Source organism: Haliotis asinina, chromosome 4 (assembly GCF_037392515.1).
Source record: "Haliotis asinina isolate JCU_RB_2024 chromosome 4, JCU_Hal_asi_v2, whole genome shotgun sequence".
NCBI classification, from domain to species: Eukaryota; Metazoa; Mollusca; class Gastropoda; order Lepetellida; family Haliotidae; genus Haliotis; species Haliotis asinina.
The window spans coordinates 72814539-72832799 of NC_090283.1; the positions used below are offsets into that span (position 1 = coordinate 72814539).

The following is an 18261-nucleotide window of genomic DNA, read 5'->3' on the forward strand; positions in this document are numbered from 1 at the left end:
TCCCAACATACTGAGAGAAGTGTTCAATAAGGGGTATGCCCTGTTCCAGTTCACCCTGGAGCACTATTATGGAAGAGAATTTTTGGATCACATAAAATGAGGGAACATACGTCTGCAAATTCAGTTCAGGAAAGCTTTGTCTGAAACAGTGAGCTGTCTCGTGTATGCTGAAGAACCAGGGCTGTTGAAGGTGGATCAGGCTCGCAACATACTCATAGAATGATCATCATGAAGATTCCTCCATAACTAAACGTAGAGACTATATATGTCCATCACTCAAAGCTTCCCCTTAAGGGATCTTAATGTAATCTGCTACCTGTCCAGTCATTAGTACGGTGATATTGTTCTAGCAAATAAACACACACACACAAAAATGAAATTGCGGTAGCCCACAGAAGTCCCCTATCGGAGAAGGACAGTTGGGAGGTATGGCAGTGAGTTCTGTTGTTGCTATCAAACAAACAAACAAGATATACAGTTTCAATTTGTTTAATGGCTCCGCTCACATCAGTAGCACTATAGGTTAGGAGCAAACCATAGTCTACTTTACAACCATATTTTACAGTGTAATCCATTTAAAAGGCTTCTTCTTTTTCCTCTGTTGAGACTAAGAGAATAAGCTGGTATTCCCGGAGGTTTAGAGGTCATTTCTGGTGTTTTGGAATTCATTTCCACTTCCAGCCGTTGTCTGTTACCTACAAGTTACCTTGAGACACATGTGTCTCTTTTAAGGCCTGAAGAATTCAGTCATTCCCTTGGATTGCAAACGTTTATACAGATACTGGGAGGCCTTGAGTAAGTCTGTAATATGACTCTCTTGAATCACTCGACCCTTGTACATCAGCACACCTTTATCATCCCATGATAGCCTCTGTTCAGGGTCACTCATAAATGTCTCATAAAGCAGCACCTCTCTGCCTGTAAGGTTTGAGGAGCACACTCAGAATCAAACCAGTGTCCAAGACTTCTGCTTCATCTTCAGTGGTGGTGGATGATCCACTGTCTTTGAATATGCTCCATTGCAATGTCTTCAATAAAGGTCCAACAGCCTTCAGCACTAAATTAATGACAGCCACACTTTTTGGCAGTAATCGTTTTTTTCTGTGCATGCGACACGCATTTACTACCAAGAAAACGAAGGACTTTTCTGTGTTTTCTCAGTGCAATCAAATTATCCTTGGACAGAGGAACATCTGAATGTAACAGATTATAAATAATTTCCACCAAGGCTTTTAATTGTTCACCAGTCACGCTTTGCAACACCAACCTTTTTTTGCACAGTGGAAAATATCCGTTCTGCCTGAGTGTCTTAGACATAATGACGTTTCAGTTCACCTGCACCACTATTTATAGGCAGAACAGTCTTGCTCACAGGTGACTCACTGAATACACCTGACAAACAAAGTGATTGCTATTTATAATCTTGGCACATACACAATGGGATCTTCCTCTGGGAGAATGTTGGTTCTGAGTCTCAGTTTATCTTTCGCACGTGGAGACATGTCCAACACCAAATAACCATAGGGCTGTTTCATAGCATCAGTGTATGCTTCCATGAGAATCCCAGCACGTCCGGGAAATAACTGTTTTCCAAGGGTCATCATCTGAGAGATATCTCGCACATTCTTGAACAACGCCAGGTACCATGTGTTCAGAGCTGTCATTCGTGCGGACTTGCCTTTACCATACAAGTTCTGAGTAATAAATATCACACTCAGATGTCGATGATGACAGCCTTGTGTAAAGCACAGTTTCATGTCTTTAGAACTTAACACTCGATGTAAAAGGTCGTCCAGGATAATGAGTCCATGTTGTCCCTCAGAGGAAAACTGTTCGATGTCTGCTTCTGTAGGTAATCCCTGTTGAAACACCAGGTTTGGTACGGTTCTTTCCATATCGTCAAACAGGGATTGGCAGACACCATAACAGTACAGGATTTTCTGGGGTGGGTCCTTCACTTACATGCCATTTAAATGTTGCAATAGTCTGTACACCCACCTAGTCTTTCCTGCTCCTGTAGGTACAGACACACACATACTGGAGCAAGGTTCAAAAGGTGTTAAACTTTGTGTCTCCCACCAAGGTTTAGTCGGGTCGACTACAGTTTCTGGACCACAGTTTCTGGACTCCATGTAAAAGTCGACTTGGGTGTAGACCGTTGAACTTCGGTCATGTCCTCTCTTTTCTGTAACCAGTGCCTCTTATTTTCAGAATCTAATTTGTGAACTTGGGATAAATGGTTTGATAGTCTCAATAATTGGGAAGCTGAACAACCAGGTAGTGGACAGTCTTTTCTTATTCTACCCATCTTATGGAATGAATTTGATTTTATAAATAAACCCTTTTATATACAGTTGACTATGACGCGCCCTGAAGGTTATCATACGACCCTATGACCCATACCAATGGTCTTTATGGTCCGCATAACATACACATGGCCTTCACAAAAGGCCCTGTGGCCCTGTCTACATCAATGTGGCCCTCACCAATGACCCCGTGGCCCTGGCTACATCAAAATGGCCCTAACTAATGGCCCTGTCTACATCAAAGTGGTCCTCACCAATGGTCCTGTCTACATCAAAGTGGCCCTCAGAAATGGCCCTGTGGCCCTGGCTACATCAAAGTCGCCCTCACCAATAGCCCTATGGCCCTGGCTACATCAAAGTGGCACTGACTCCATAGAAATGCCCTTGCCCTCAAAAACCATAAGGCAGAATATCTAAATTCGGTTGAATGGCGGGTTTGGTGTACACCATTCTATACTACTCAAAAGGCGTTAGGGAACACTGATTTATTTACGAATAAAAACTGACTGCCTCTTGCAGCCACACATGCACCACAACGACGTCTCCAGGAGGTTACTGATGTCTGTAACATGTTCTGTGGGATGGCCTGCCACTCCAGAGTCAGCCACTGAGACAGCTGATGCAGATCTTGGGGAGGGGGGTGGTTTTCTCTAACACGTCTGGCCAACAGATCCCATGCATGTTCAATCGGCGCCATATCAGGAGAATATGCAGGCCATTCCATTCGAGTGACGTTGATTTGTCGATGAAAGTCACTGACTATGCGTGCACGGTGAGGTCTTGCATTATCATCCTGGTAAACTGCACGATGGCCTATTGCATTCAGACAAGGAATCACAAGTGGTCTCAAAATCTCATCACAGATTCAGATTACCATTTATGACGTAGAGATTGGTTCTCTGATGATAGGAGAAGGCACCCCAAACCATGACACTACCAGTACCAAAAGCATTGTGCTCATCGACGTTGACGTCAGCTAAGCGTTCGCCAGGTCGTCTATTGACAAGAACTCGCCCGTCGTTGTGTTGCAATGAGAACCTTGATTCGTCAGAAAACAGGACACCTGACCATTGCTGTCTAGTCCAATGCAGGTGGTGCCGTGCCCATGCGTCTCTGGCAACTCTGTGACGCGGAAGGAGGCGTGGTCTCACGGCTTGACGTCGGGGTCGGAGATTTCTTTCCCTCAGACGGTTCCTGATTGTCTGGTCACTAACAATGGTCCCTGTAGCAGTCCTCAGTTGTCCTCGCACGTGCCATTACTATAAAAAAAAAAACAAGTCCCATTTCTTATCCCATGGTCACTAAAAATGTGCATTCTGCAAGATCGTGTTTTTTTCGCTATGACAAATTAACACAATGTGCTTGTAGCAAAATTGTATGAAATGAAAACCTTAATGAGACAATGTGATATAATTCAAATATCGATGCTAAAATGTAGGTGTGTGTGTATAGAAAATCTACTTGGGCGAGAGGTTTCAACACTACACTGCGACTACAGTATTTGAGACATAATCTTTTTAAAATGTCCATTTTGTTTACAGTGACATGGAGTTTCTCAGAGATCTGGATTTAGCTGTTGATGTAAGTATTTCTTTACATCTCTATGAAATTGCAAAACTATAAATATTATTTTGACGCTTTAAAAAATGACCAAGATGTTTTATTTTACATGTGTGAGGAAAACGTGTAATATGAGATTTTGTTTCCTACAGGCATATCTCGCGGAACAACAGCAGCAGCAACAACAACAACCACCACCACCAAGGACACCAAGGACACCAACATCTCAACCACCACAACAAGACCTCTTGTGAGTGTAGCTTATAAGGTTTAATAGCAATTCAAGTTACAATGGATTTTGTGTGTTAAGTGAGACTGCGCTACAAAGTTATTTTCTGTTATGTCTGTATATTTATTTTTTCAGTGACGTGCACATGACCCGACCACTACAGGTCATGTCCATGAGGTTGAGGATATATTTATATTTTTTTAAAATAAAACTTAAATAATTGAAGAAAAAGAGGGTAAAAAACAATTCTGTGTATGTTTTTGCGATATCAAAAAGTTGAATATAGCATCCAATGACATACATAGCATTAACCTACCAATTGATCAACCCAACAAGAGCCATGTGACAGGCTTTCTCCGAGAAAACACCACGGTGTTCAGTGAAAATGGGGTCACGCAGGTGTTCGATGACGTGATGCCGGTTTCCCACGGGTGCGCGGTCATCGACCTCAGTGAGCCCCCTCACTCACCCTCCGAACCCGTTTCCCACGGGTCTTGATGAGTCAACACCCTGGTGTTCTCCAAGGTCATTGACTTCCGCGAAAAGAGGTCACGCAGGTGTTTGAGCCGTCATTTTTTTACTATTCGAGCCCCCATACAACACGCAGTATCTTAACTGCATGATTTATCAGAGTATTCTCCAAGTATATCTTTCAATCCTCCACTGCGTAACTCAATGACACAATCATTGCAGCGAAGCTTGTCTTGAAAACCTCACCACCCGGGTTGAAATTTATTACACATTTCACACCCAGATGTCGTGAATCATTCCTCGACCTCACCCCGAGCCCTGAAGAGGCGGCAATATTCTACCAACCGTCAGAGGATCATGAATGGTATATGAGGTAGATATCGATATGATATTTTTTTTTAAAACTTGTAACATAGTTGTATTGCATGTGTGGGTGATTCATTTGTCAAGTATGATACCTTTGATGATTTGTGTTCAAAGTGTATTTAAATGACATTTGAAGTGCATTTACTGTGGTACTTTGTTCATATATTTCTAACGAAGTGAGTTGTAGTCGACACTGTTGGATCCTATCACCTTTTGAAGACTTCAGACACTCCCGTGGGTTCAGTAGTCGAGTATTTCATCTTCATGCCCCTAATCTCCTGGAGAATTGTTTTCTAGATGCACGGTTGCACCCTTAAAATATCAGCTTCGATGTATACATATCGATTCCAAATTTGCACACTTAAGTAAGGTCGAAGCGGTATAACGAGGTATTTTGCCACTGGTTCCGTCCACCATAATGCAATAAATAAATTTCGGTATTTAATTTTTTCGATTTTTCACACCGTCATGTTGTTAACCTTTTAAAACTTTTCAAAAAAAACCTTAAGAGGTCGGACCATGTTGTCAAAATCTATGAAGTTTGGCTTTTGTTGCCAATTTTCTGCATGATGATCATATTTCATGTACCTGTTGTAAGAGTGTACCGTTTCTAGCTCTACGATACGACAGTTCGTAATATTACGAACGCTTTCAGAATTAGGGCCCGTTTTCACATCATTTACACACCATTGCCCATGTCATGTTTGACGTCACTGATGAACGAATGAGATCACTTGACCTGGTTCTTGTGCTTCTATGCGTTTCTTTCTGTTTAACACGCTTGGTGCCCCTTACTTCCATGACGGAAAAGATCTACATGCATCACGATTGCCGAAGAATATTCCCTTTCTTGAATCAATTGTTCTGAAAACTCTATATCGTAAATCCCGCTATTGTTGGCACACGGATTATATGTGTGAAAAGGAACGTCGTTTGGCAAAAAAAAACCCAAACACTTGAATGTAAATTTTATTCTCAGTGTATCATTTTCCTTGGGACCTGTGGTAACTAAGGCAACTCGTAGGTTGTGTGGCAAATACACTTCAGGGTCTGCGTTAACCTCGACTCGATGTACAGGGTGTGATGAAGGTTGCTAGGGGTTCATGTTAACCCAGACTCCTTGTTGGGAATGTAGCAAAGGTTGCCAGGGACTTATGGTAATAATGACTCCTTACACGGGGATGTGGCAAATATTGTTAGAGGTCAATGTTAACCCAGACTCCCCAAAGCCCCAAAGGGAGTGTGGCAAAGCTTGCTGAGGGCCTGTGTTAGTCATGATTCCCTACTGGGGTGATGTAACTATTGTTAAGGGTCAGTGTTAACCTAGACTCCCCATAGAGGGTGTGGCTGTGGCAAAGGATACTAGAGATCTACGTGAACCCAGGCTCCTTGTTCGGGGTGTGGCAAAGGTTGCTTGAGGCCTATGTTAACCCAGACTCCCTGTGAATTCCCATGTGACAATGTGTCACACAAAGGTACATGGAAGATGTATTAATGAACGTATTTGATGGGGCATGGGTTGCTTCGTATGAACTCTTGGTATATATAAATCTGTTGAACCCCAGTATTTTCAGTTTTAGCATGTGGGTTCAGACAATCTCTTAAAGGTCTCACGCAACATAAACACAACTTTGCAGATTCTGATACCTTTCGGTATGTACGTACCGAAACAAATCCAGAGATGCCAACCCTAAAGTGTTGCAAATATTAGTTTCAACGTTCAAAATTAGTAGTTTGGCCATAAAATTAGTAGTAAACTAAATAAACAAAATAATGATGGATTCTGAGATAAAAATGAATGATGTTACGGTCATCTGGTTAAATTATGTCCTCTGGAATTAAATGTGTCAAATTGGAAAGGTATTGAAATCAGCTTCGCTAAAATTACGTTTGTTACTTGTAATCATTCCAGTTCAAATATGTCATTAAATATGATGGATGGAATGTACGTGAAGTCCAAAAATGTATTTCATCTTTGAAAAAATATTTTTGTCTATATATCCGATTTTTAATGCATTTTATTCAGTTTTCGTAGGATCTCTAGTGGAATTATATTGGCGTAGATTGAAGTTAAAATTCGTAGCGACTACGATAAAATCGTAGAGGTTGGCATCTCTGCAAATCATCAAAATGCCAATTCAACCTATAAAGTTGAAAAAGTGTAGCGGCAAATGAACCAGTGGCCCATAAAACGGCTTCGTTAGTGAGTGCACACCCAATGGCTCTGGCTGGGTTCGGTATCGCGGCTGCTTCATTTCAAGGGAGGTAAAACCAAGAACAAAATATTGCACTTTTGATTTGCGATTATACCCTTATAATCCTGATTCTTTTGGTTGTGATCTTTAAGTTACTTGCCATACGCTCAAACACTTTACCATGAAATAATCAGAACACATTGTACAAATGAACATTACTTTATTCTTAGTTTCTTCAACATTTCACAGTCATCAACGCTGGTAATTTTTAGAAAAAATGTGTCAGATCTCAGCTGAAATACAGTTTGGAAACATTTTGCTATCATACATATCTACTTTTGACATGCCAAATGTTCGAAGTTTTACATTTACATTTTTTTTCTTATCTTCACATTTTTTCCCTACAATTATTTGTAGTTAATGTGTTTTTCTTCTATAGCCATGATATCATGAAGTTCACTTCCACGTGTATAGAGTTCACTTATCAAATGTGAATACAGTCACATCTGACAAACAAAGGAGGTTGATGCACAATTAAACTCTTTGAATAGAGTTGTCAGGAATGTCTTCCTCGTTTTCATCTCAAACAGCTGTGTGGACACTAGCACTTTCTTCCTTGTGTGTACACAGATGTCAGTATCAGAAGAACAAGCCCCTCATTCTCCTCCCCATTCCCTGCCGGTCGTACAACACATTGAACTTGTTCACAAACTGGAAACAGAAAAACACAGGGCTATGCTATACATACTGACAAACAGCATAGACCTGATCCAAAAAGCATTTGCAGAGTTATGAACTATCATAACGAATGACAGTGCAAGGAACGGAATCGCAGGATCAGGGACCAGCTGTATGAACTGTGCATATTACACCACATTACCACCTAAACGTCATGAAGCCTGAATGTACCTTTTCATTCTGGGTGTGTTAAGAACTACTTTTCATGTTTTGAATATGTATACATGAACACTACCAATATGAAAAAGAAATATACTATGCCAATATTGTGACAATATCCAAGTACATCCATACTCCCATACAATATTACGGAGGTAACTATGTAAATGGTTGAAAATATGAAGAATACAACAATCAAGTCAGATAGAAGAAACAACAAACAACACTGTCAATGTGTTGAAAGTGTACACTGAGATCAAGTCAGAATTCCACTAAATGTTCATCACTCAGTCAAACATAGTATTGTTGGCATTTGTGTTATCTGATAAATTTTCCTCACATAATGACTGAACAAATGCTGACCCCTGATCCCAGATGACCTTGCTAGCTCACCTGATTCATTGTATTACAGCCCTTCGTCATAGATCCAAGATATGCCATGAGACACACATCATTGTGTTGCTGTAAATAAAAACATAAAACAAGATCACAAAGCCTTCAATATACCATTTAAATCTTTCTTCTGTGATATCATCAAACAAATAATTTCAAAGTTCAGAAGCAAAAAAAGCATTATGTTAGATTCTAAGAAACCATTATACATACAAACAAGTAGCCAATGAAAATATGAGTTATGACATGGTCTAAATACAATTAATCCACAATTCAAAATGTTTATGTGACACACTATTTAAAAGGAAGTGGGGGTTAAGCGTCTGTGATTCCAATCTGGGGACACTCACAATCTTTAATGTTCACCATCTGTGAAATGACAAAGATGCCTTGATTTTTAGCAGTGTTTAAAACTCTGTTCATTCCAAGCCAGACTGGTAACGTTTAAAAAATATGAGTCCTGATACAAACTTGCCTGCCCAGTTTTCAGCAGTAAAAACAAACCAACACATATTTCTGAAAACTGTATCGAACTACTAAGCACTAACAGGCAACACATTGAGTTTATGTAATCTGAAAGTACAGGTATTGTGATTAGTTATCGTAACATGAACTGTTCAGTAGTTTAACATAATTATCATATTATTGTAAACACCACAGTTTTTAAATTTGTGTATATATGACATAATGTGCAACCATAAAAAGACATAATGTGCTGTTGTATATATGACATTATATGCTAGTATATAAATGACATAATGTGTTATTGTATACAAAATAGGACCTACATTATAGAAGTCTTCCTTAAACCGTGTGGTGTTAAGGACAGGAAGCCGATAACACAGACTGTAAGCCTCTCTCAGGACATCATGGTTCTTTGGTATTTCTCCTGGAAATATCAACTGGAGTCAGACAGGTGCCCTATCTGCTTCATATATGTCTTTTGTTTAAATAACAATAATAGTCCATGTATCACGCACATTGCTCCATGCACAGTGCATGCTCGAAGTACCCAAGCAATCTGATTATTGTTAATACCCCAGATAACCCAAGTTCCCTGTTAGGAGCTTGACGGTTACAATCACTTTATCCCACCATGTACCCATTTTCTGCTGGGGGAACAGAGGCAAGCTTGAACAAACTCACATGCCTAAGTTGAGACTGTTTGTATTACATGTGCTTTATTGTAGGGCAGGACTGAAGTTCTAGAACTCTCAGGAGTCAAGCTGCCAAATACGGTCACCCACGCAAGGACTTGCCGAGCTCATTGCTGCTCTAACTTCAACTGATTTGTGACCTGAGCTCTTTGCACAGGACCACAGACCACCACATCATGTGCAGCAGGCAGGTATATTCCAACATCATGATAACAGCATGTAAATAATCAGGTCGGAACCACTGATGTGTATGAACAATCCACCTCGCTGAGGGGTGATGACACAACATCAATCAAACACAGAACAACCAATCCAGTGGGTCAGTTTTAACAACTAACATAAATTCCTGGAGACCAATATTACATTGTCCCTCTAACCCCTTCAAGACCATGGGTCATTATTTACTTCAATGACGATAACAGGAGACATGAGGGTCTTGTAAAGTAATGAAACAGTGTACTGTAATTTTCAGAACAGGATCTCTATATTTCTTGTCGAACATTCTGCACAGTGTGCGTCTCCCAGTATACAGCATATAGTTTTTGTGTGCCCAAAACCTTTGTGATAATGGTACACATTTCTACATTTAATAAAACCCTGCCAATGTGCCATTCTATCCTAGAATTCCCACACAGATTCTGGATTTGGATCTAACACTGGGCATCAAGGAAAACATGGACAGAAAACTTTTTCAGACACCGTGCACACCTCCTCTCTAAGGTTCAACTTACCTGCTTGCACTGCTTTCACATACTCCAGAATTAGTTTCACCCGACTGTGTAACATCTTAATTGAACTGTGCTGAGCAATCAGGTGTTCTGAATAAACAAACATGGAAATCAAGAATGACAAAAATAACAAATAGATCACAGCAACTGGTTGTTAACTTAAGAGTCTCGAACAAACTGTAATTCAAGAACACCAAACTTGTGGTTTTGTAATCAAAAGTTTTGTACAATTGTCATATACTGCAATAGAGACATTTACAGTTCATTAAACCATTGTTAAGTAAAACTATCAAACAAAAGGTTTATTGGATACACATTTGTGAATGAAGAGTCAATACATATACCATATACTTAACAAATTTATCAGAAATATTCATAATTTTATGAAATTCTGTGCTCAGTCTCAACTACTTTCCTGAAACATATGAATCCTAACATTAATAGTTCAGATAAGTGATGCATCCTCATAGCAGGGATGTACTGTCATATTGTATATTCCTCCACAGTGTTATATTCCTCTATTAGTGTTGTGAGGAATTTCATATGTAGGACAGAGGCAACAGTGATAGTTGTATCACAGGATGTGTACTAACCAGACCAATATTACTTTTACCTGGCCTACATAGCTTGTCGAGCCATTTTGACTGGCAATCCAAAGGATTTCAGGTGGTAAGAAATTGGAGTTATTGATTCACTCAGTGAGTGAGTCTTGTTTTTTTTGCCACAATCAGCAATATTCCAGCTAAATGGTGGCAGTCTGTAAACAGCTGAGTCTGGACCTGACACTCCAGTGATCAACAGCATGAGCATCAATCTATGAAATTGGGATATAATAACATGTGTCAAAAAGTCAGTGAGCCTGATCACCTAGTCGTCCTTTATGACAAGCACTGATTACTGAGAATCAATTCTAACCTTCACAGGTCGATTTATCTAGTGTTTTCCATACAATGCTTGATACTGTGGTGTAGAATATAAAGGTTTCTATAGGAGTTTTTTCCATTGCCTCCAGACCTCCATATCAGTCCTCTAGTGTTCTGCTCTGTGCTGATGGGGGGTGTTATTGGGTGAGACTTAAGAATGGGAGTTTACGTTAAGTTTAGTTTTACACCGCACTCATTTGTATTCCAGTTATATGGTGGCTGTATGTAAATAATTGAGTCGTGACCAGACAATCCGCAACTGGGAACTGATCACATGTGTCAACCAAGTCAGTGAGCCTGACCCCCCGATCCCGTTAGTTGTCTCTTACGACAAGCATAGTCACCTTTTATGGCAAACATGGGTTGCTGAAGGCCTATTCAACCCCAGACCTTCACAAGTTCTTAGGGATGTGTTGTTATAACTTCAAAATATTTTAACGACATATATCAATCTGTATAGAATATTTCACTTAAAATTCTTGGAAAAATGGAACACTAAATCAGTTAATCCCTACAAAGCAACGGCAGAGAGGTTATATGATTCTTTGTTGATAATAACTCAAACAGTATTCAGTAAAGAATGAGCAACTCACCTGTAGAACTTTCTCCAGTGTCAGATGAAGACATCCTCGCAACATGATCCACACCAATCCTCTCTGCCTCTTCTGTGGCAAGGGTATATGACAGCTCCACGAACAGCATAGTAGCCTAGTGGATATAAACAGCATGGTAGCTTAAGGCATATAAAAATGATAGTACTCTTGGATCTAAACAACAGAGTTCTCCAGAGAATATAAACAACACAGATCTTCTGGAAGGAACTAAAAAGTCCCTTCATGTTGGTACATTGTCCATTAAACCGACACATCAACACAAAACAAATCATGCAAACCTATTGGGGAAAAGTGCTTCAAAAGGATTTGTTAGAGTGACTTTCTGTTCATCACAGAGATAGAAAGGTCTCCATAATTGACACTTGACATGCCATATAATTGTTAATTTAGACCTTCTGTCCTGTCAAGCTAAAGAAGTGGGAATTATCATGAATATTACCTCTCTATTTACAAGATCTATCACAGACTCATAGATGGACACCGGTAACTGAAACACAAAAAGAGCTCATGGTAGACATAATCATAACACACATTGTAGCTTAATCTCTGCATCATGGACAATTTGTACAGTCAGAGATTTCAGAGTGTCGTGACAGTAGCCTGAACTTATTTCACTCTATTACAGACAAACCAGTGACTGAAAAGTTGAGGAAGTGTCCATGCATTGTGAACATGATGACACCATATACCCACAAGTTTGACTCAATACACCAACAAGCCTGAGCCCTATAAACGACAAGTCTAACCCTCACATCTGACAAGTCTGACCCCCATATACCAACAAGCCCTACCGCCATAAGGAGACAAACATGACCCCCAATATGCCGAAAAGCGTCATCCCCATAAAGAGACATGCCTGACCCCTTAAACATTGATAAGCTTGACCTCATACACCAACAAGCCTTACCCTTACCCTAAACAGTGAGTGAGTTTTAGTTTATTTAGGCTGCATCTCAGCAATATTCCAGCTATATGGCGGCGGTCTGTGAATAATCGAGTCTGGATCAGAAAATCCAGTGAACGACAACATGAGCATCAATCTGCACAACTGGGAACCGATGACATGTATCTACTAAGTCAGCGAGTCTGAACACCTGATCCCATTAGTCGCCTCTGACAACAAGCATAGTCACCTTTTATGGCAACCATGGGTTGCTGAAGGCCTATTCTACACCAGACCTTCTACCCCCACAGGTCTACCCCATTATGAGATAAGCCTGATGTCCACATACTTGAAGGCCTGATCCCAAAATACCAACAAGCCTTTCAATGCCTATAAAGAGACAAGCCTGATACCAACAAGCCTTGCCCCCATAAAGAGATAACCCTGTTCCCATATACCAAGCAGTCTTACCTTCATAAACAGACAAGCCTGATACCAACAAGCCTTACCCCCATAAAGAGATAACCCTGTTCCCATATACCAAGCAGTCCTACCTTCATAAAGAGACAAGCCTGTCCCTTACACACTGACAAGCCTGTCTCCCATACCAACCAGTCTTACCCACATAAAAAGACAAGTCTGACATCTGTATGGTGACTGTATGGTATGGTCCCACATACACCACCAAGTTTTAATCCCATAAAGAGACAAGTCTGTCCCCTATATGATGATAAACCATGACCCTATACACCTACAAGCCTTACCAGCATCAAGAGACAAGTCTGTCACCCATACACATATGCCTTTAAGCCTTACCCCTATAAAGAAACAAGCCTGACCTCATACACTAAGCCTTAACCCCATGAGACAAGTCTTACCCACACAAAGAGACAAACCTGACCCCACTCTATACTGAAAAGCCTGACCCTACTTTCCCAAAAGGCCTTACCCCCATAAAGAGACAAACCTGACCCCACTATGCAATGAAAGCCTGACCCCCTATACCAACAAGCCTTACCCCCATGAAGAGATAAGTCTTACTCCCATAAAGAGACAAACCTGACCCCCCAATATGCTGACAAGGCTGACCCCTATACCAACAAGCCTTACCCCCATAAGGAGAAAAGTCTTACACCCATAAGGAGAGAAACCTGACCCCTTATAAGCTGACAAGTCCCATCCCCTATACCAACAAGCCTTACCCCCAAAAGAGACACGTTTGACACCCACATGCAGACAAGTCTCATCCTGATAAACCAACAAGCCTGCCAGATGTGGAGAGTACACATTATTCTACTACGTAAAAACATGTTTCTAAGTCAGTGTTTGTCCACACATATCAACATGAGTAACTTCACAAACTGCTAATTTCATCATTAACAATCACAAATCTATAGCCAGAAATGCAAAATAAACACTGTCATTCTGAGCATCAGTGGTGCTCTGCAAAAAGATATCTTCACAAATCAAAATAAAATGTGCACCAGTTCAAGATCTATACTTACATCAGAGTTTCTCGCTAGCGGGTTCAGCTTCATTAAGACTGGACTTTCATTGATCTGGCAAATCTGAAACCAGGTGAGTTATAAATCACCAGGTAATCACACCATCAATGTGGAAACCACAGAGAAATAAGAATTAAATTACCATTTATAAGTTTTCCTAAACAATGGTCAGTAAAAATCTCATAAATCACAGAAAACAAACTGTCACAAATATAAAATACATAATTTTATATAATACACATTCACTCATTCTACAGTTACCGTTTTTCTGCTGATGAAATTCCAATTCATGTCAGCTGCTCCAGATTGTGGATATATACCACTCAAAAGATGACAACCAAATTCTCATCATAAAAGTGGTGCATTAATTCCATTGGTGCCTATGGCAACATGACAAGGATGGGTAGTCTGCACCCAAATTTAAAGCTGTAGCTATCAGTATACCTGTCCATGCACTCGGATGTCAGACTCTGTCGGTAGATCTCCAGTTGTGTACCAGCCAAGAAAGTCCATCTCACTGAAAACTTGTTTGACTACAAGAGAAAACAAAATCATCTATCAATCCAATTACACCATCTCATGATTTACGGCACAAAACATTCATTTTAATGTTGTGAGTTCGGTGAACAGTTGTAGTATTAATATGTTTGTGTGACTTGCTGTCACATGAGTATTAAATATTGTTATGAATTAAAGGTCACATGCAAACAAAAAATCAAACATAATTAAAATACAATTATCAATTATTCATGACATATAATATACATTGGTGCTTGTAAAAAAATAAACAAACAAAATTATAAGCATACAATCGCGATTCAAAAGTGCAATATTTTGTCCTTGGTGTTACTTTCTTTGAAACGAAGCACTCGGGAGACCAAACCCAGTCATAGCAGGTGGGGATGCACTCAAGTGTAACAATGGCTTCCGATTGGCTGGTTCATTTGCTGATACCCTGAGGGTTCATTGTGTGTACAGAAAGATGATCTGTTTGATGGGCATTTTAGAAGTATGACGAGTCACAAGAAAGTAAGATTCTTTATGGATAACAACTTCTTTTATTGTACTTGATGCGTCGTTTCAGTATGGATTCATATATTGTAGTCAAACAAAATCATATGCACTAGAAGAGGTTAGTTATACATAAGGAATGTATATAGAGATGCTGGGTTTTGTAGACACATGTTCTCTGAATTTGTGTTTGATCCAATCAAAAATCATCGCTGTAGAGATGGTGAACTACTGCTCGGCTGGAAACTGTCATTCGACCAAGTACAAAGCAGGACTTGAAACTGACAAGAGTTTGCACCAGTTTCCGTCAGATCCAGTCATTCGAGAAAAATGGATGTAGTTTGTTTGCAACCAACAGACATCATGAAAACATGTCCTGTGTACAAGTTTTACAGCTGCCTAATTACATAATGTGGCAGAGACAGAACTCGGGTGCACGAGTCATAAATAAATTTATTTTGTTTATGGCGTATAACCTGACAGGTGTTAAGTTCAAATTGCGTGTGGTCATGGATTGAAACTGTGTATTGCATATTGTCGTTAGGAGACATGCAGGCAGACATATAGGTGTCAATAAACCAAACATTGAACTTTCTCTGTGAAAGAGGCTGCTTAATACAATCAACAAGTTTTTTATGTAATGAGTAGATTATTTACTTGTTTGTGTACGCAACCATGATTAGACTACTGCTCACGACCTCATGCTCCGGGCAGGCATACTGTTTCAAAGCTCCACGAACCTATTCTCTGCGCATGCGTTATGGCACAGCACAGCATAGATGGTGAAACCACTTTTTCCCCCCAGTGCTGGGGGAAATTTAGTGAATCGTTTGAACATCGATTTTGCGTGCTTTTTTTACATTGCGTTTTTTCTACTTCATAAGTTGAATTGGCATTTTTGATGATTTGTTTCTGTAAGTGCATACCAAAAGGCATCAGAATCTGCAAAGATGTATTTTACGTTGCATGTGACCTTTAAACAATAGTGTCAAAACATTTAGACTGTATACATATGTGTAACTGCTTTTACACAGCTTTTACTTAAAACTAGTTTGAGAACATTTAGAAGAACACTTTATGATTCAAACTAGATTCTAACCATGCACTAGATGAATGTCACTATGACCCAGTCCCCAACCATGCATCACAGATGAATGTCATCATGACCCAGATCCCAACCATGCATTACAGAGCAATGTCATCATGACCCGGATCCACAAGCAGTACAGATCAATGTCATCATGACCTCCAAGATTTTCCCAAGCATTCGTAATCAACGATATGACCCAGATCCCTATGCATTACAGACTAATGTCACCATGACCATATGTCTAATGCAACTGCACGGTTATAATCTTACACTGTTCTTCCTTGGTATTGTAGTAGTCCATGTTGATGATGATGTTTCCGTCCACAACATCAAACACCAACTCAAAGGAGTTCATCACTTCAATGTTCCTCCCCTTCTGCTGCCCAATCAGTGCTCCCAGCACTGAAACAAAGAACATGTGCCACTGGTAAGATTAGGCAACTCTCCCACAATTAAATATTTCATGGGTGTGAATGATTTCAGCAAATACCTTCATCCTTAAAAAAGCTAAAGAAATATAATTGTTGTATTTTAATTTTATCTGACAAGATAAGTAAGACAAATGGGTTAACAAATCCACTAAGATTTTGATTGTTTCCAATAATAACAAAGGAGAATTGATACAAGAATTCCCCCTGTTGTTGGTGTTAGATTATAGAAATCAAACATAATTCCAACACAATTATCACTTATTCGTGATCTTACATATATAGTCTGTGGATGGGGCAAGTCTAGAATTACTTCTGGTTACCAGCACACTACCATGGTATGATTAGTAGAACATGTGACTATTAGCTACTTCTAAAATAGCTAGTTTGTAGATAAAGAGTTAATTTTGTTGTCATGGGCCTTAGATCCATCTTACCTAAATGGCACGGAGCGGTGAAAAAACAAATTACAGTATTTCCTCAAATCATGCCTAACAGTGGCACTTATTTTTTCAAGTTCAATGGAGTTCCCAATCATGCATTTATTACTGGCTTGGTGCTTTTTGTTTACTGGGTCTGTTTACCATAATTGTTAAGATTAACTGAGGTGCTTCAAACCCAACCCCAAACCTACTACAACTCGCCCACTACTTTACTGAGGGCACTTTCTGAGAAAGAAATTGGAGCAGGATGTAAGTTTGAGCTCAGACTGCCAACTTTAACCTAATCATGTACTTAGTCAACATCTATCTAAAAAATTGTATTCTTTTTCCAAGTCATCAGAACCTTTTTGTTTCTCTGTCTGCAAAATGTGTCATCTAAAGATGCAATTGGGTCTCACAGTTAAGACATGGTACTGCTTTGCCTTCGTATCTTGACTGTACGATCACGGTTCCTGTCTACAAAACTTCAAACTTGATAAAAGTGCTTCCTCAACATCACAGACTTATTCACTAACAGAGGCCAGTAAAGAATTCCTTCCATTCCCCCAACCCTAAACCAAACTTTAAACCTGACCCTAAATCTAACCAGAGACCATTTATTATATGGTCTGTGCTCTAACCCTAACTGACCGGTGATGGTCCTGGGGTAGAATAGGCCTTCAGTAACCCTTGCTTGCCGAATAAGGTGACTGTTTAAAAAATACAATCTCAAGGACGACACATATATCTAAAGTGCAATGGTACTGGCGTGAATGTAGACAGTCAAAAATAATACCTTGCATCGGCTTTCCTTCTTGTGCACGGACCCTTGTCCAATGTTCGGAGATGTTCATGATGACGAGGGGATGGAGAGCCACGGATACACTGCCCGACGTTCCTGCAGTGGCCATTACACTTGTCCTAGGTGTATCTACCTCCATATTTGTCGCCATACCGGCGATTTGACAATGTCACTTTTATGTATACCTCACTGTTAGCTCGCAGATGTCAACTTCCTGCAATCAAAGGGAGGTAAGCATGTTTCGACGGTACCGAACATCCGCTTAAAGTTTATGTTTTGTG

General features: G+C 39.9%; 1 protein-coding gene across 1 annotated transcript; it reads right to left on the minus strand.

The window, feature by feature from the left end:
• Positions 1–7327: 7327 nt before the first annotated feature.
• On the minus strand, positions 7328–18215 carry LOC137281855 (COP9 signalosome complex subunit 6-like). Its single transcript, XM_067813508.1, has 10 exons — positions 17975–18215; positions 16599–16730; positions 14672–14760; positions 14228–14290; positions 12279–12326; positions 11819–11933; positions 10306–10392; positions 9206–9306; positions 8418–8486; positions 7328–7838 (listed from the first exon to the last, which is right to left on the minus strand). Exons 1-10 carry the CDS (start codon positions 18129–18131, stop codon positions 7767–7769), a joined length of 933 nt encoding a protein of 310 aa, XP_067669609.1. The 5' UTR covers positions 18132–18215; the 3' UTR covers positions 7328–7766.
• Positions 18216–18261: the final 46 nt, after the last annotated feature.

Coding starts and splice junctions, on each gene's coding strand:
- LOC137281855 (XM_067813508.1), bottom strand. CDS start 18,131: ATGGCGACAAATATGGAGGTAGATACACCTAGGACAAGTGTAATGGCC. Junction 14,291..14,671: donor ACATCCGAGTGCATGGACAG/GTATACTGATAG, acceptor ACCTGGTTTCAG/ATTTGCCAGATCAATGAAAG. Junction 10,393..11,818: donor CACTGGAGAAAGTTCTACAG/GTGAGTTGCTCA, acceptor TTGTTTATTCAG/AACACCTGATTGCTCAGCAC.